Source organism: Hemitrygon akajei, chromosome 2, assembly GCF_048418815.1.
Source record: "Hemitrygon akajei chromosome 2, sHemAka1.3, whole genome shotgun sequence".
Classification (NCBI taxonomy): Eukaryota; Metazoa; Chordata; class Chondrichthyes; order Myliobatiformes; family Dasyatidae; genus Hemitrygon; species Hemitrygon akajei.
Window position 1 is genome coordinate 178,632,311 of NC_133125.1, and position 19,504 is coordinate 178,651,814.

The 19,504-nt window shown below is 45.5% G+C and overlaps 1 protein-coding gene across 1 annotated transcript in view; it reads right to left on the reverse strand.

The window, feature by feature from the left end:
- LOC140721476 (uncharacterized) overlaps window positions 1–19,504 on the reverse strand; it is an 80,462-nt gene that overhangs the window by 10,926 nt on the left and 50,032 nt on the right. Inside the window, exons 12-15 of the mRNA XM_073036302.1 lie at window positions 14,287–14,385; window positions 11,021–11,113; window positions 3,518–3,625; window positions 1,911–2,003 (exon numbers count right to left, since the gene is read on the reverse strand). Of these exons, the coding sequence (XP_072892403.1) occupies window positions 1,911–2,003; window positions 3,518–3,625; window positions 11,021–11,113; window positions 14,287–14,385 (393 nt within the window). The remainder of the gene's footprint in view (window positions 1–1,910; window positions 2,004–3,517; window positions 3,626–11,020; window positions 11,114–14,286; window positions 14,386–19,504) is intronic.

Genomic DNA, 19,504 nt, shown 5'->3' on the forward strand with positions numbered 1-19,504 from the left:
TTTAGATGCATATCATATTTTTACTGAGTTAAGTATTGTATGTAATTAGTTTTGTTACAATAAGTGTATGGGACATTGGAAAAAATGTTGAATTTCCCCATGGGGATGAATAAAGTATCTATCTATCTATCTTTGTTTCTCTGAGGTGAGCGAAGTTATCCACACTGGTTCAGGAGCCTGATGGTTGAGGGTAATAACTGTTCCTGAAGAGGGAGACACCCCGCGAGTGCAGAGGCCTCCCCACCTGCCACTGTGAGCCACACAGTGATAGGCCGCTCACAGACTCCTTCCCGACTACCATCAAAAGGAAGGTAGTCGGCACTGAGCTCTCGCGCTCCTTCAGCATTCATCTCCATGTCTCAATCTTCCTCGCGCTTTCATCAACAATTAGTGGACGCTTTAATCGGTGAAATGGAGTCGAACATTGGCTCACATCCCGTCTCAAAGTTTCTTCACCTTGAGGCCTTCCGACTACATGCTTGCTTCCTGGAATCTTCTTGAAGAGAGTGAAGTGCCGGATCACACAAACGATCTCCTGACTGTAAACTGCAGGCTCAAACTGTTCCAGAAGCACATTAAATATGAACAGATGTAAAAGAAGTAAAACAGACATTTTTGTGGGCTTACTGGAAGATGTTGACTGAGGGAGCATTGGACCTGGTGCCAATCTGACCACTTTAAACTTTAAAATGCCATTGGATCTGTGCTTAGCCTCACAGTCACAAGTGAGTGGTGCGGACAGTCCAGCATCTGTAGGTGTAAACTTCCCACTATTCAGGACATTTACAAGGACAGGTGTGTAAAAAGGGCCCGAAGGATCACTGGGGGCCGAAGCCATCCCAACCACAATCTATTCCAGCTGCTACCATCCGGGAAGCGGTACCGCAGCGTAAAAGCCAGAACCAACAGACTCCGGGACAGCTTCTTCCACCAGGCCATCAGACTGATGAACTCACACTGAATTGAGTGTACTCTATATTACATTGTCTGTTCTATTTATTATCAATTATATTAAATTTACTATGATTGCACATTGGACATTTAGATGGAGACGTAAAGTAAAGATTTTTTACTCTTTACGTACGTGAAGGATGTCAGAAATAAAGTCAATTCAATTCAATGAAGCGAGTGGAGCAGTGGGCGAAGCACACAGCCTTGTGGCACAGCTGTACAGATGTGATTGCAGAGGAGATGTTGCTCCCAATCTGAACTGACTAGAGTCTACAAGTGAGGAAATTGAGGATCCAGTTGTACAAGAAGTATTAAGGCCTAGGTTTTGGAACTTAGTGATTATCTTCGAGAGGATGATAGTGATGAATACTGAAGAGAATGTTTGACTCATTTGGAACAGGATTTCCTCTCATTTTAACGTTAACTATTTCTGAACTCCAGTAATCCTTTCACTTCTGTTCTGTTTATATTTAGAATGCTTAGTTTCTTGTAGATCCTTCCCCCTTCTTACCGATTATGGACTTTGCCAGCTCCCCGTTTACCACCCTCCCTCTCATTACAACACAGGTCCTACCTCAGGTGGACTCTATCCAGTTGGCACAGTTCTTGCCATCCCAGCATTGGCGCCAGTATCTATGAAAAGCTCCCCTTTTCCCCAATTCTCCTGGCCTGTCTGCTTCCCTGCACGTTGGGGGATAATCCCGATACGACAAAGCTCAAATTCTTGCCTACAACTTGGTGGCAAAATCCCTGACACACTGTCTGTAACCGATCTATATTGGGTCAAACCTCCAGCAGGTCTCCCAGTCCCCAGCTGTAGACTGTGGGGCTGAGGACTGCAGGTGCTGGTGTTCCATATAAAGCAGTTCACAATGTACTGACTGAGATACTCATTCCATTCCTGCACTGAGTAACACAGCGACCATTTTAATGTAATTTAAGAATATTTGTGCACATACCTTTCGACACAATCCAGCAAATGAGGGCAATGAGGATGAAGACAAGAGCCACAATGTTACAAATATTCAGGCACCACCACCACTGCTTGTCTCCTAGAGTCCACAGGGAGAAATGAACAACAACATTAGAACTGTTTCAAACTGTTTCAAAACTGATCAACACAAACAGTTCTACATATGTTTCAGTTGTCAAGTGTTCCAGATAACAGACATGGACTGGGATTGGTCAGGTTGGCTGTGATAATGAATGTCCTAAACATGAGACAATCCCACCAGGTTGGAAAAGGACCAGGTGTCAGAGCAATGCAGTGAGGGAGGTTCAGAGAGTTCACTCCACTGTCAGTGTGTGGAGATCCCCGGAGAGACTAAAGACCTTGTCGTTAGTTCTGGAAATATATTGTAAAACCTGGGTATCCATTATCCTCAGGCCGTGAAGATGGAAATGGCAGGAAGACTGCAGTCTCTCTGTGTACATACTGAGCCAATGAGACAAGACCCCACTGTAAATAAGCTCAGTCGTATTATCCCAGTGATCCAGTGCTGCAATTGACATGGTCTTGCCAGTGGTGATAATAACCAGTCCCAGCTTCAGCAATGGAGTTACACTGTTTGACTGGGAACCCTGTCCCCATGGTGAATATTGGAACATTACGGCACCTCAATGCTCAAAGGTGTCGGTGGTGAGAGGTGATGCTGTAATCCAAGGTGAAAACGTGACAATATGGGGACAGGCAGGTCAGCATGAAAGATTGGGCATTTAACGGTAAATGAAGGTCGAGGCTGATCGGAGAGCAGACCACGCAGCTGCCGGCTACTTGAAGTTGCTGCTTTCGAGTTGGCGTGATGGCAGCGTGTAGTGAAACCACGAGTGACTGTCTTGGACATTTCTTTTGTGATCGCAAGACCCTGTTGGACATTGATTGCCGCAGGGCTGCTTCCCAGGCAGCGAGGCAGCAGTGTCGCCTCAGTTGTAGTGATGTCTATGCCTCCGTCCTTGGGCTTGTGTTACAGTGTGGGGGTGGGCTCTCCCATTGGTGCTGCCCCACCCCGGTGTTGGCTTGATGGAATTATAGGCTGGACTGCTGGGAACCATCATTTATGGACTTGTCATGCAGGGTCTTGAAAAATGTGTTTTCCAACGTGATTATGTACTTTTATTTACTTTTTTGTTATTTTGAATGCGCGGACATGTTTTTGCACCTTGGCCCAAGGGGAACACTGTCTCATTCAGCTGTATGGTTTGAATGAAAATTAAACCTGATTTCATTTGATTTGATCCTCACCTCGACGCTAACTTGGTGTTATATTATGATTTGACAGCATGATGTGTCAATCATTAATGGATTGACCCTCCCACCTCAGGGTCACTTCTCCTAAAACCCCTCTACAGTCGGGTCAGAGTTGACTCCAGAACAACTCCAGACATTCTGTGTCACCACTTCATATCTCAACCTGTCAATCATGTAGGACAATTGCATTCTGGGTACCACAGGAATCCAGAGACTCTGTGGGGATGGGGGGGGGGGGGGGGTGTGGGAGGAGTTCATTTTGTCAACATGAGTCACTTGGTATTTCTGCTGAAATGCAAATTAGACAATAACAGATACCTGGAGATCCTTTCCATGACCAGCACATGAATATAATAGCATATGCTGCAGAAAACACCAGTCCCACCATCGATGTAATGGCAACTCCTACTTCCTCTGGTCTGAGGCCTGCAATTAAAAACAGTTGAATAACTGTATCTGTAACCAAATCAAGGTGATAAGAGGAGAGAATGCTGCCTCTTGAACAGAAGGCTGATGCCCACATGAACTGAAAAACTCAGCTAATTTCCTGTGAAGAGGGACAGCAGTGACCTTCTCCAATTTCACACACCTTTCATCACACTCTGTTCAAGAGCAGATCTCTGCCAATGATCTCGTGCAGTCAGTGTGGGAGGGGATGTGGAACGTGGTTTATACTGAGCAAGGCTGAACAAAAAGCAGTGTGACAGAAACCGACAAGCTGATGAGTGATGCTGGTTTCATATTTCCTCGTGATACAGAGGGACGTCACTGACACTTTGTCAGTTCTCAGAGCAAATCTCATCAACCCCATTCCCAACCACCCCCCTATTCCCCTGCAACCTATTTCTTGTCCGTGCTTCACCTGCTACTTGCTGAGGATTCCCAGCAGATTCAGGTTTTAATTCCAGGAGCAGGTGATTTAGTCCCTCGAACTGTTCATGGCTGAGAAATGACCCAGCTCCACATGGCCAGCATTACAGAGGCTTTGTGGGGACGGGGATTGAGACCAGAACCCCCGGGATCCAGATACAGATCTGGGAAATCTACACCACACTCACTCAAATGGCAAAACTAAAACAGAGAGAATCAGCAGAGTCACGGGAAGGAATGGAGGGAGGGGGAAAGAAAATCAGCACCAGCAGAGTAAATGGTTGTTGTCGGGGTGTTCGGGAGCCCTGAGGGATGAAGGTCAGTAACTAATAGCTGCAGGTGTCCCAGTTCAGAGCTGCCGTAGTGAATCCAATAATTACAGGGGTGGCCAGAAACACATGATGCAGTTACCCTGTGGTCCCACTAGAGGGGAGTGTTGTACAGGGAATGCCAACACCACCGTCGTCATCAGCCCATTCCACGCACTGACCAGTCTCTGTGTAAAAAACTTACCCCTGACATCTCCTCTGTACCTACTTCCAAGCACCTTAAAACTATGTCTTCTCGTGCTAGCCATTTCAGCCCTGGGAAAAAGCCTCTGACTATCAATGCCTCTCACCATCTTATACACCTCCAGCAGGTCACCTCTCATCCTCCGTCGCTACAAGGAGAAAAGGCCTAGTTCACTCAACCTATTTTCATAAGGCATGCTCCCCAATCCAGGCAACATCCTTGTAAATCTCCTCTGCACTCTGCTATGGTTTCCACATCCTTCCTGCAGTGAGGCAACCAGAACTGAGCACAGTACTCCAGCTGGGGTCTGACCAGTCCTAAATAGCCGTAACATTACCTCTCGGCTCCTAAACTCAAGCCCATGATTGATGAAGGCCAATGCACTGTATGCCTTCTTCACCACAGAGTCAACCTGCATAGCAGCTTTGAGTGTCCTATGGACTCGGAAACCACAATCCCTCTGATCCTCCACACTGCCAAGAGTCTTAACGTTAATACTATATTCTACCAAAATGAACCACATCTGACAGTTCTCCACACTATCCACAACACCCCCAACCTTTGTGTCATCAGCATATTTACTAACCCATCCCTCTACTTCCTCAGTCAGGTCATTGATAACAATCATGAAGAGTAAAGGTCCCAGAACAGATCCCTCAGGCACACCACATGGTCACTGACCTCCATGCAGAATATGCCCCATTTACAATCATGCTTTACCCTCTGTGGGCAAAGCAACATCCCCTTGGATCCCGTGCCTCCTTACTTTCTCAATAAGCCTTGCATGGGGTACCTTATCAAATGCCTTGCTGAAATCCATATACACTACATATACTGCTCTATCCTCATCAATGTGTTTAGTCACATCCTCAAAAAATTCAATCAGGCTCATAAGGCACGACCTGCCTTTGACAAAGCCATGCTGACTATTCCTAATCATATTATGCCTCTCCAAATGTTCATAAATCCTGCCTCTCAGGATCTTTTCTATCAACTCACCAACCACTGAAGTAAGACTCACTGGTCTATAATTTCCTGGGCTATCTCTACTCCCTTTCTTGAATAAGGGAACAACATCTGCAGCCCTCCAATCCTCGGGAACCTCTCACTGATGATGCAAAGATCATTGCCAGAGGCTCAGCAATCTCCTCCCTCGCCTCCCACAGCAGTCTGGGGTATATCTTGTCCGGTCCTGGTGACTTATCCAACTTGATCAAGTCAAGTCACTTTTATTGTCATTTTGACCATAACTGCTGGTACAGTACATTGTAAAAATGAGACAACGTTTTTCAGGACCATGGTGCTACATGAAACAGTACAAAAACTAGACTGAACTACGTAAAAAACAACACAGAAAAAAAACTACACTAGACTACAGACCTACCCAGGACTGCATAAAGTGCACAAAATAGTGCAGGCATTACAATAAATAATAAACAGGACAATAGGGCAGCAAGGTGTCAGTCCAGGCTCTGGGTATTGAGGAGTCTGATAGCTTGGGGGAAGAAACTGTTACATAGTCTGGTCGTGAGAGCTCGAATGCTTCGGTGCCTTTTCCCAGACGGCAGGAGGGAGAAGAGTTTGTATGAGGGGTGCGTGGGGTCCTTCATAATGCTGTTTGCTTTGCAGATGCAGCATGTAGTGTAAATATACATAATGGTGGGAAGAGAGACCCCGATGATCTTCTCAGCTGACCTCACTATCCGCTGCAGGGTCTTGCGATCCGAGATGGTGCAATTTCCAAACCAGGCAGTGATGCAGCTGCTCAGGATGCTCTCAATACAACCCCTGTAGAATGTGATGAGGATGGGGGGTGGGAGATGGACTTTCCTCAGCCTTCACAGAAAGTAGAGAAACTGCTGGGCTTTCTTTGCTATGGAGCTGATGCTGAGGGACCAGGTGAGATTCTCCGCCAGGTGAACACCAAGAAATCTGGTGCTCTTAATGATCTCCACCAAGGAGCCGTCGATGTTCAGCGGGGAGTGGTCGCTCCGTGCCCTCCTGAAATCAATAACCATCTCGTTTGTTTTGTTCACATTAAGAGACAGGTTGTTGGCTCTGCACCAGTCCGTTAGCCGCTGCACCTCCTCTCTGTAAGCTGACTCGTCGTTCTTGCTGATGAGACCCACCACGGTCGTGTCATCGGTGAACTTGATGATATGGTTTGAGCTGTGTGTTGCAGCACAGTCATGGGTCAGCAGAGTGAACAGCAGTGGACTGAGCACACAGCCCTAGGGGGCCCCCGTGCTCAGTGTGATGGTGTTGGAGATGCTGCTCCCGATCCGGACTGACTGAGGTCTCCCAGTCAGGAAGTCTAGGATCCAGTTGCAGAGGGAGGTGTTCAGGCCCAGGAGGCTCAGCTTTCCAATCAGTTTCTGAGGGATGATTGTGTTGAATGCTGAACTGAAGTCTATGAACAGCATTCGAACGTAAGTGTCTTTTTTGTCCAGGTGGGTTAGGGCCAGGTGGAGGGTGATGGCAATGGCGTCATCTATTGAGCGGTTGGGATGGTACACAAACCGCAGGGGGTCCAGTGAAGGGGGCAGCAGGGTCTTGATATGCCTCATGACGAGCCTCTCGAAACACTTCATGATGATGGATGTGAGTGCAACGGGACGGTAGTCATTGAGACAGGACACTGAACACTCGGCATGGAGCCGATGGTAGCGGCCTTGAAGCACGTTGGAATGGTGGCGCTGCTCAGGGAGATATTGAAGATGTCAGTGAGAACATCTGCTAGCTGGTCTGCACATCCTCTGAGCACTCTACCAGGAATGTTGTCTGGTCCAGCAGCCTTCCGTGGGTTGACCCTGCACAGGGTTCTTCTCACATCGGGCACGGTGAGACACAGCACCTGGTCATTTGTAGGAGGGGTGGACTTCCTCGCCGCCAAGTCATTTTCTGAGTAAGAGAATCTCTTACTATCTTTTCTTTCAGTTAATCCTGACGAAGGGTCTCGGCCTGAAACGTCGACAGTGCTTCTCCCTATAGATGCTGCCTGGCCTGCTGTGTTCCACCAGCATTTTGTGTGTGTTGCTTCCAATTCCTAACTTCCACCCATAGAGACTCTGCAGACAACCCCTCCATGACTTCCTCCTTTTCTACAGCCGTGACCCTATCTCTGATCAGCAGTGCCACTCCCCCACCTCTTTTGCCTCCCTGTCTTTTCTAAAACATCTATAGCTTGGCACTCCAAGTAGCCATTCTTGCCCCTGAGTCATCCACGACTCTGTAATGGCCACAACATTAGATCTCCAAGTACTTATCTACGCTCTAAGCTCATCTTCTTTGTTCATAATACTCCTTGCGTTAAAATAGACACATCTCAAATCATCAGTCTGAGCGCATCCCCTCTCTATCGCCTGCCTATCCTCCCTCTCGCACTGTCTACAAGCTTTCTCTATATGTGAGCCAACCAGCTCTTCCTCCGTCTCTTCAGTTTGGTTCCCACCCCCCAGCAGTTCTAGTCTAAACTCTCCACAACAGCCTTAGCAAAGCTGACCATTGGTTCCCCTCGGATTCAAGAGCAACCCGTCCTTTTTGTACAGGTCACACCTGCCCCAAAAGAGGTCCCAATGATCCAGAAGTCTGAATCCCTGTCCCCTGCTCCAATCCCTCAGCCACGCATTTATCCTCCACCTGATTCTATTCCTATACTCACTATCACATAACTCAGGCAGTAATCGCGAGATCACTACCTTTGAGGTCCTGCTTCTCAGCTTCCTTCCTAACTCCCTGTAGTCCGATTTCAGGACCTCCTCCCTTTTCCTACCTATATCATTGGTCCCAATATGTACCACGACCACAACAAATGGTTGTTGTCAGGGTGTTCGGGAGCCCTGAGGGATGAAGGTCTTGTTATAGGGAAGGCCAAAAACACATGATGCAGTTACCCAGCAGCTCCACTAGAGGGGAGTGTTGCACAGGGAATGGCATCACGTGCCCCCGACATGGAAATGATGGGGCAATGAGGGTGACCAGCACCCACAGTGCCCGGTTACATTTGTACAGTGTGTGTTACTCCTTTTTCACTCCAGGAAAAGGGATTCCCAGTTGGAAAACACGAACAAACCAATGTTCTGCAATAAAATTTCCTGCCCCACGTTTCCCAGTCCAGATGCCCTCAAGCAGCAGCAGGACTCTCTATCTCCCCGTGACTTTTATTCAGACCATAAGATATAGGGGCAGAATTAAGTATTTGGCCCATCGAGTCTGCTCTGCCATTTCATCATGGCTGATCCGATTTTCCTCTCAGCCCCAATCTCTGCTTTCTCCCTGTATCCCTTCATGCTCTGACCAATCAAGAGTCTATGAACTTCTTCCTTAAATATGCCATACACAAAGACTTGGCCTCCACAGCTGCATGTGGCAAAGAATTCCACAGATTCACCACTCTCTGTCTGAACAATTCCTCCTCATCTCCATTCTGAAAGAACTCCGCTCTATTCTGAGGCTGTGTCCTCTGGACTTCAACTCTCCCACTATAGGAAACATCCTCTCCACATCCACTACATCAATGCCTTTCACCATTCGATAGGTTTCAATGAGGTCACTCCTCATTCTTCTGAATTCCAGTGAATACAGACCTGGAGCCATCAAACGTTCTTCATATGACAAGCTATTCAATCCTGGAATCATTTTTGTGAATCTCCTTTGAATCCTCTCCAGTTTCAGCACATCCTTTCTAAGATAACGGGCCCAAACCTGCTCACAATACTCATCAGTGCTTCACAAAGTTTCAACATTACATCCTTGTTTTTCTATTCTTGTCCTCCTGAAATGGATGCTAACATTGCATTTGTCTTCCTCATCACAGACTCCACCTGCAAATTAACCTTTAGGGAATCCTGCACAAGGACTCTCAAGCCCCACTGCACCTCATTGTTTTGTATTTTCTCTCCATTTAGAAAATAGTCAATCCTTTCCCTTCTTCCAGCAAAGAGCATGACGATACAGTTCCCGACACTGTATTCCATCTGTCATTTCTTTTCCATTCTCCTAATCTCACTGTCCTGTAGTCTCTCTACTTCCTTAAAACAACCTGCCAATCTATCATCATATTGTCTACAAACTTTGCAACAAAGTCATCAATTCCATCATCCAAATTATTGACATATAACGTGAAAAGAATCGGTCCCAACACAGATCCCCGGAACACCACTAGTCACCACTGTTAACTGCCTTTCCTGCAATACATTTTGCATTGAAACATATGCAGCTCAGGACACCAGTCGCACTGTGCTCAAGCTTTCTATCTTCATCTGCGGTCTTACCAACATCTGCCTCCACAACCTCTCCACTGACTGTTCTGGCACTCTGGTTCCCATCTCCCTGCAACTCCAGTTTAAATCCCACCATGAAGCATTAACAAACCTTCCCTCTCCAGTTCAGGGGTAAATCGTCCCTTCTGTATTGGTCTCACCAAATTGATACACCTGTTGTTGAAGGGGATGGCCACAGGGTTACTCTCCACTGGTTCCTTAACCTCTTTCCTCTTCCTGACTTTCACCCAGTTTCCTGTGACCTGTATCTTGGGTGTAACTACCACTTGATATGTCTGCTCTATCTCCCCCTCAGCATCAAAAAAGATCTGGAATTCATCCAGTTCCAGCTCCAATTCCTTAACACTGTTTGTTAGAAGCTGCAGCTGGATGCACTTCTCCCAGTTGTAGTCACAGAGACACTGGAGGTCTCCCTGCCTTCCCACATCACACAAGGGGAGCATTTCACTATCCTGCCTGACATCTCTGCTGTTCTAACTGGGCATATAGAAAGAAGAGAAGGGGAAAAAAACTTAAAATTGTGTTTTCATTGCTTTCTCTGAGTGAAGCCTCTCTTTGAAGAGCTAAAGCCTCGAAGAACTAAAGTCTCAAGATCACCACTCTTGACGATGGACACTGTGCTTGTCCCTGCCTTCCTTTAACTTGCTCTCGCTAATCAATCCCAAACATCGATTGGCGACTGGTCACTAAATCGTCACCTGCTGCTGCCTTTTATCCTCGAGAAATGAACCAGATTTGCTTCATTGGGAAATGTGGTCAAGCATTCTGTCACCCGTCCGTCAATCTGAGACAAGTTGTAATCCAAACACAGATCCTTGCAGGACACCATTAGTCACATTCTCCCAACATGGGCCACGTAATCTCCTGCAAATTATCCCCACACTCTGCCTTGTCCCATTGAGGCAACTGTCTGCTCAGGTCAACATTTTGCCTTCAGTTCCATGAGCATCAGTGAAATGCCATTAAAGTCTAAACCTCCAGCAGATCCCCTTGTGGGAGAGGACTTCAGCTGTGGGACTGAGGACTTCAGGTGCTGGTGGTCCTGGTAAAGCAGTTCACAACATCCTGACTGAGATACTCACATCATTCCAACCAAACTCCAGAGAAAAGAGTTCATCATTTACATGAAAATACAGAATAATATTTCAGCACATACCTTTAAACGCCATCCAGGAAATTGTAGCAATGATGACGACAATGAGAAAACCAACATTATAGACAGACATCCATCTTTGAAATGTATCATCGTCTTTGGATAAATGAAAATTAATCAGTTTGAAAGCCATAGTAACAGATCTACACAAATTATTTCACATAAGCATCAAGTTACAATGTGTTCTTGGTAATGAAGATGGACCCTGAGTCAGTCAGGCTTCTTAAACACAGAGAAACCCAACCAGTTCAGAAATGGAGCAGAAATCCAAACACCGGACTGAAGAAAGTCCAGGGATCTCTCTCACACTGGCAGCAAGCAGAGAATCCTGGAAACAACAGATAAACACAAACAAACACATATTTCATAACTTCTGTAATCTATTATCGAGGGTCTGCACATGCAGAATTGGCAGATACCCTGCAGTCTCCCTGTGTACATATCCAGCAGATGAGGTAACAATCCACTGCAAATCAGCTTTGTATTATTCTAGAGATGGTGAAGGTTTCAGTTGATGTGGTCCTGCCTGTGGTGACAATACCCAGCCCCAGCTACAGCACTGAAGTTCCACTGTGAAGCCTGTTCTGTTGTTGAGGACTGAACCATCACCACACCCAGATGCTCAAGGCTTCAAACAGTGTTCTGGTCCAAGAAAAAACTGAACTCAATGTGAGTGCAGACTAAACTGTCCAAATGCTGGGACATTTAACATGGATAAGGATAGTGGTTGTCCAGGAAGTCCATCGGTAACCAGTGATACATATCTGAGGGATTGTACACCATAAGATCCAAGGGACACTTTTCCTTCACCTAGATTTTTAATTCATTCAGACTGATGGGTTCAGTAATTGTTGTTTAGAAGGCTACAAGACCATAAGACATAGGAGAAGAATTAGGCTATTTGGCCCATTGAGTCTGCTCTGCCATTCAATCATGGCTAATTCTTTTTTACCCCTCCTCAGTCCCACTCCCTGACCTTCTCCCCGTAACCTTTAATGCCTTGGGCAATCAACAATCTATCAATTTCCACCTCAAATACGACCAGTGACCTGGCCCCCACAGCTGCCTGTGTTAACAAATTCACCATCTTCTGGCCAAAGAAATTTCTCAGCATCTCTGTTTCAAATGGATGCCCTTCTATCCTGGGGTTGTGCCCACTTATTCTACACTTCCCCAACATGGGAAACATCCTTTCCACATCTACTCTGTCTAGGCCTTTCAAAATTCAAAATCCTTCTAAATTCCAGTGATTACAGGCCCAGAGACATCAAACGTTCCTCATAGGATAACCCTTTCATTCCCGGAATCCTCCCTGTGATCCTCCTCTAAACCCTCTCAAATGCCAGCACATCTTTTCTTAGAGGAGGAACCCAAAACTGTTCACAATACTCAAGGTGAGGCCTCACCAGTGCCTTATAAAGCCTCAGCATCACATCCCTGCTCTTATATTCTAGTCCTCTTGAAATGAATGTTAACATTGCATTTGTCTTCCTCACCACTAACTCAACCTGCAAGATAAACTTTAGGGTGTTCTGCACAAGGATTCCCAAGTGCCTTTACATTCCACCTCGTTTGTTTTTGTCCACCACGTTGCACACCAACATCCCCTTAGGCCCCCTTACGATGGCCCATTCTGCGTTTTGGAATGGAGGGAAAAGACTTTCATCATTGGTAAGAGGGATAAACCTGAACATACTTCAGAAGATCACCTTAAACCAGCCCACCGAGATTTGGAGTATTCCACTGCCATGCCCCTGCCATCACCTCTGGACGAGCACAGGACCCGAGCCGGGCTGCTGATTCGAGCTTCAGACAGGCTCACAATGCTGGTTTTAGTTAATCCCAGAGGGTCCTGTGTAGGGTAACGTGATTGGCAGAAATGTACATAATTCAGAACCATCCACATTGAGTTGGGGTTTCACTTTAAGAGGCTGGTCTGACGAGATGACATTATTATGTAAAGAGTTTTAGCACGTTTTTGTGTGTTGGTTTGGGAGTTCAATAAAATGTGTTATGGGTTTCATTAAACTTTAAACGTCTCACTTCATTTTATTTGTGAAAACCTACATTAATCCCTCATCTGAGTGTCTGCTGTGGTGGAGCCTCCATCTGCACTCCCTCAAATGAGAGATGCAAGTGTGGGTGTGTCCTCAGTGAAAAATGGCTTTAAACGTCCATCGTCAGATCTGGCTGCACCCTATTCAGCATCATCAGGTGCTGCTCTCCTTCACCAATTGTTTATTCAAAGAGTATGCAGAAACGCAAAGAGAACCCTTAATTCACCACTGTTTCCACAATTCACCATGCTGAAATATTCTAACAATGTGCACTGAACCCAGGAATGGCTGGGATTCAGACTATTCATCTGCCCCTGTAGTTTCCCTACTTCCCTTTGCCCACTGGACCAACCCTCCCAAATGTCCCTCGATGCCCTGGTGTTGAAATTGCATTGAGTCTGGATTCTATCCATTTCTTTTTCATGCTCAACCCTCCTTCTGTTAGATCATATATGTCAAACTCAAGGCCCGCGGTGGAATTATCTTTGGCCCGCGAGATAATATCTAATTACTATTAAAGCTGGCCCCAGTAATCAAAGCGCCTATGGCGTATGATATGGCTAATGCTGAGTTTATTCAGGTACCAGGTTTTCAGGGTTTTTAGTGTTTATTCAGCAGTCTTGCTTGGCAGTCTTCTTCATAAGAAACGGAATTTGTAAAGTGAAACACTTTGTAGTTATAGCAGAGACTGAGACACATGAGAGCAGGCTGAAAAAACGGAGGCAACAAAAGCTGCGTTCGCACGCGTCCGACTGATCCGGCCCGCATGAAGCTGCATTTTGCTCAATCCGGCCCGTGACCTAAAATGAATTTGACACCCCTGTGTTAGATCCTGTTCATCACCAACCTCCTCTCCTGGTTCCAATGTTAATGCCATTGCTAATAGTTCCCTCTCCTCAGGTATTGTTCCTCACCCTTTCACATCTCCCATCACCAGCTCTGATAGCATAATGTGTGTAACACAATGGTTGAGACATTTTACCCTCAAGTACCATCTCTGACGCCAGGTCAGAGGTGACTCTGGAATCGTTCCAGCAGTGGTGTCACAGTGAAACACCACTCCACAACTGGGCAAAAATACAGGGGAATTTCATCCCTCATGTCTCAGGGACCCAGAGAGGTGGTGGGGGGTGATTTTTCTTTTAAAATTAACCTCAATTTCCTTGGAGAGATGCCTGAAGTTTAAACCCAAATGTAGACATTAACACTTACCTGTCCACCAAAGAATCACAAATGAAATAAAAGCCACTACAAGCAACACCACCATTGTGATTGACGCAGCAAATGTGACAGTGTCCTCGCTGTAAAAACCTGCAATTACAAATACATTCAAATCAGCAAACATGCAACAATACACCAGAAAAATGAGCAGGAGAGCTGCCAATTGTTGCCACAACCAATTTGTTCCCCTTATCTCCTGCAGGGAAGAGATGTGCTCATCACTGCCCAGTCTTGTCAACCTTGACTTCTGGTCTGCACCGACTGACTCTACCGGCTGTGCTGGGTGAACAAGCCACTGATTTGTTACACCGGCCAAGAATAGACTGACTCACTCTCTCTTCCTCAGTCAGTATTTCCCTGTTACCTGCTGTCAATATTCTGCACTGGGTGCTCCTTCTGGTGTTGAGACGGCCAAATTTTGATGAGTTCACTATCAGAAGCCCCTGCCCCTCCTCCATCCCTTCCTCTCATCGACCACTCTCCTGTCCGATTGGATTCATTTGTCAGCCATTTGCCTTTTGCACCTATTACCTCCCAGCTTCTCACTTCACTCCTCCCCCACCCACCTACCTCCCCCTCCACATGGCTTCACCTTTCACCTTGTACTCTTCCCCCTCCCCCCACATTCCTATTCTGGCTCTTTCCCCCTTCTTTCTGGTCCTGATGAAGGGTAGCCCGAAACATCAACTCTTTATTCATTTCCATAGGTGTTGTCAGACCTCCTGAGTTCCTCCAACATTTTGTGTGTGTTTCTCTGGATTTCCAGCATCTGCAGAATCTCTTGTGTTAAGGACCACAATCCATTGTGTTTTGCAAGAAGATAACAAACACAAGAAAATAAGAGGGGAGTCGGTCACTCAGCTCCTTAAACCGGCCCCACCATTCAATACAATTGGAGCTGATCTGCCTCAGGCCCCATCTCCTCTTCTGTCCCAGTCCCACACAATCCTGAATTCCCCAATCTTTCAAATATTTATCCATCTCCTCTTCTGTCCCAGTCCCACACAATCCCGAATTCTCCAATCTTTCAAATATTTATCCATCTCCTCTTCTGTCCCAGTCCCACACAATCCCAAATTCCCCAATCTTTCAAATATTCATTCATCTCTTTAAATACCTCCCAACTGCTTGTGGTGGGAAAAGCCACTCATCCCAGGAATTACTCATATGGATCACTTTTGGACTGCCTGCAGTGTCAGTGCAATTGTGTTTAAACAAGGGGATCTGCATAGATCAAGTGGACTCCCCAACACTCTGCACAACTGTAACAATACATCCCCATTTCTAAACTCCAAATCCTTATACGTCACCCCGTTCCTAATTACTTGCTGCACCAGATCTTTTGTGATTCCTTTACAAGAACATCTTGATCCCTCTGCAATTCACTCATTTACAATTCCTCTCCATTGACATAACAGTCTGATTCCTCTTACTCAAGGGCCCTACCTCACACTTTCCTGTATTAAACTCCATGTGCTGAGTTATCACCCACTCATTGACAGACAGACAGACAGACAGACAGACATACTTTATTGATCCCGAGGGAAATGGGGTTTCATTACAGTCGCACCAACCAAGAATAGTGCAGAAATATAGCAATATAAAACCATAAATAATTTAATAATAATAGGTCAATTATGCCAAGTGGAAATAAGTCCAGGACCAGCCTATTGGCTCAGGGTGTCTGACACTCCGAGGGAGGAGTTGTAAAGTTTGATGGCCACAGGTAGGAATGACTTCCTATGACGCTCAGTGTTACATCTCAGTGGAATGTGTCTCTGGCTGAATGTACTCCTGTGCCTAACCAGTACATTATGGAGTGGATGGGAGTCATTGTCCAAGATGGCATGCAACTTGGACAGCATCCTCTTTTCAGACACCACCGTCAGAGTCCAGTTCCACCCCCACAACATCACTGGCCTTACGAATGAGTTTGTAATGATAGGATATCTATCATTATATCTATCTGTGTGGATATCTATCTATCGATATCCTATTGTACAGTCCGAATTTCCTCATTGGAACTTGCTTTTCCTCCAGTTTTGAAGAATTTCAGTATCCGTTTATTACATTACATTAATCAATAATTAGAAACTCTGCTCTCCCGTGGGTACTGGATCACTGGTGCTTTTAGATATTGTTATGTACCCCTAAGGGTTCTTTTTTTTTCTGTGGTCCGTCACTTTAAAACGCCAAAAGAATTGAAACTAACTTTTGTTTTTTTTTGGATTTCTACTGACTGCAGAAATGCTGGGTTGCTATGGTGAGCAGTGATTGTTCATACAAGTGGCAGCTTGTTTTGAATAAGCGAGGTCAGGTGATTCCTCTTATAGACACAGAGACACACAGACACACACAGTTAGAGTCAAGATGGATTCGGTCAATGAAAGACACCAGTGAGTCGGTCGCTGATTTAAACTTTCAGTGGCCCAAAAGGGGTGAGTTAAGATTGATCCTGAGTATTTGATATATGACTCTCACAAGTTTTCTGCAACTAGAACAAGTTTGCAGGAAGAGAAGAGTGGAGAAGAAGGTTTGGAACAGAAGAAGCCTAGTGACAAAGACATTGCTGTTTGGACTCTCTCTCTAAGTAGCCCCTAAGGGTGAGTTTGTTTCCATTCAGCTATGGAAGTGTGATTGTCACTTAGTTAATCTACAGGAGTGGGTTCTCTGGTGAGGGGAAAACCTTTGTGAGTACCACGTGTTTATTTACCCTTTGTCTGGGTGTGGTATTTCACTGAAGAAAGGCACCCCTGTGGCAAATCACTGTTGGAGTTATTTCGTATGTCGTGGAACTGGATAAGTGGCTTTCACGTTGTGTGTTTGGGGTGACCCTGTGGAATCTACCAGTGTGTCGACCCTTGCCTGGGTGGTGGTTCCCTTGAAGATGGTCCCGTTTGTGATAAGCTACTGTTGGTGATAATCCACACGTGGATTCTGTTTGAGTATCCTGTGGCCACCACTTTGAGATGTCCCGTGTCTGAATTCAGGTGTGGTACCACTTGTGTTGAAAGTCACTGTCGGTGATACTTCGTGTGTGGAGTGGAACAACTTTGGAGATAAAACCTACTGCTATTGTTATTTTGTATTGCTGTCGGAGAATCTCGACGTAATCACCTTCTCACAACATTCACCTTTGGATTACAAATCTCTCTCTCTTACCAACAACAGTAATCTCATGCATTGAACTGAACTTTCCTTATACACCATCATAAGACTGTAACTCTTACCACCTAAGCTTAAAGAAGTTTGGGGTTTATATTTCCACACTTATATATGCATAAACTTTGCTAACCTGTTTGATTTGTCTGGTTTTGTAATACTATGCTAGGCAGATAGTGTTGGTGTGTGGCCAAGTGGTTATGGAGTTCGTCTAGTTATCTGAAAGCCACTATTTCGAGCCTTGGCTGAGGCTGCGTGTCCGTCCTTGAGCAAGGCACTTAACCACACATTGCTCTGCGATGACACCGGTGCCAAGCTGTATGGGTCCTAATGCCCTTCCCTTGGACAACATCGGTGGTGTGGAGAGGGGAGACTTGCAGCTTGGGCAACTGCCGGTCTTCCATAAAAAAACCTTGCCCAGGCTTGCGCCCTGGAAACTTTCCAAGGTGTAAATCCATGGTCTATCGAGACTAACGGAGGCCTACACACTATGTAGATACTAATAAACAGTGTTTTGTTTCTAGCAAAACCAGACTCCAGGTGTGTTCCATTTCTGCTGGTTCTTTTAACTCATTACGGGTACGTAACAATATTTACTACTTAGAATCTATCAGCTCCGTGTTTAATGAAAAAATTAAAATGTTGGAAACACACAGCAGTTTGTGTAGCATCTGTGGAAGGTGAAACAGAAGTCGTGGTCCGTGTAGGTAGGAAGAGTGAAAAGGTTCTGCAAAATGAGTTCAGGAGTTCGGTGCTAAGTTGAAGCAGAACTTCCAGGTTGTGATCTCAGGATTGCTACTCAGGCCACGTGTGAGTGAGGCCAGAAATAGGAAGTTTATACAGTTTAACACTTGGCTAGGGAGTTGGTGTAGGGGGGAGGGTATCAGATTCTTGGACCATTGGGCTCTCTTCCAGGGAAAATGAGATCCGTACAGAAGTCACAGTTTGCACCTGAACTGGAGGGAGACTAATATCCGAGTGGGAAAGTTTTCGAGTGCTGCACAGGGCTGAGGAGGAGTTGTTAAACTGGAGTTGCATCTGGATGGGAACCAGAGTGTCAGAACAGATATTGGAGAGGTTGTGCAGACAGACGGGAATCGGACGGTTGAGCATGGAGCGACTGATGTCCTGAACTGTGTATACTTCAATGTAAGAAGTATCACAGGAAAGGCAGATGAGCTCACAGCATGGATCAACACCTGGGAATATGGTATTGTAGCCATTAGGGAGACTTGGTTGCAGGAGGGACAGGACTGGCAGCTCAATATTCTGGGGTTCCGTTGTTTTAGACACAACAGAGCAGGAGGGATTAAAGGAGGAGGGGATATTTTACTATTCAAGGATAATATTCTGGCAGTGTTCAGCCAGGCCAGACTGGAGAACTCATCTAGTGAGGCATTATGGTGCAACTGAGGAATAAGAAAAGTGTGAACACGTTAATGGGAGACATTACAGATTATACGAAAATCTGTGGGGTTTAGAGGAACAAATTTATGGAGAGATCGCAGAGTGTTGCAAGAAATATAAGGTTGTTATAGTTGCTGATTTTAGCTTTCAATATATTGACTTGAACTCCCATAGTGTCAAAGGACCATACTGGATAGGGTTTGTCAGATGTGTTCAGGAAATTTTCTTAATCAGTATTAGAAGTCCCAACGAGAGAGTGTGTGATACTTGATCTGCTGTTAGGGAATGAGATAGGAAAGGTGACAGAAGTGTGTGTAGGAGAACACTTTGCATCTTGTGATCACAATGTCATTAGTTTTGAAGAAAATATGCAGAAAGATAGGTTTGGTCTGCAGGTTAAGTTTCTAAATTGGAAAAAGGCCCGTTTTGATGGTGTAGGAGAAGATCTAGTAAGTGTGGATTCGGACAGGATTTTTTCTGGCAAATGTGCACTTGGTAAGTGGGAGGTCTTCAAAAATAATGTTTTGAGAATACAAAGCCTGTCTGAATAAAAGGTAAAGATAACAGGTGTGGGGAACTTTGGTTCTCAAGAGATATTGAGGCCTTGTTTAAGAAAAAGAAAGAGGTACATTGCAGGTAC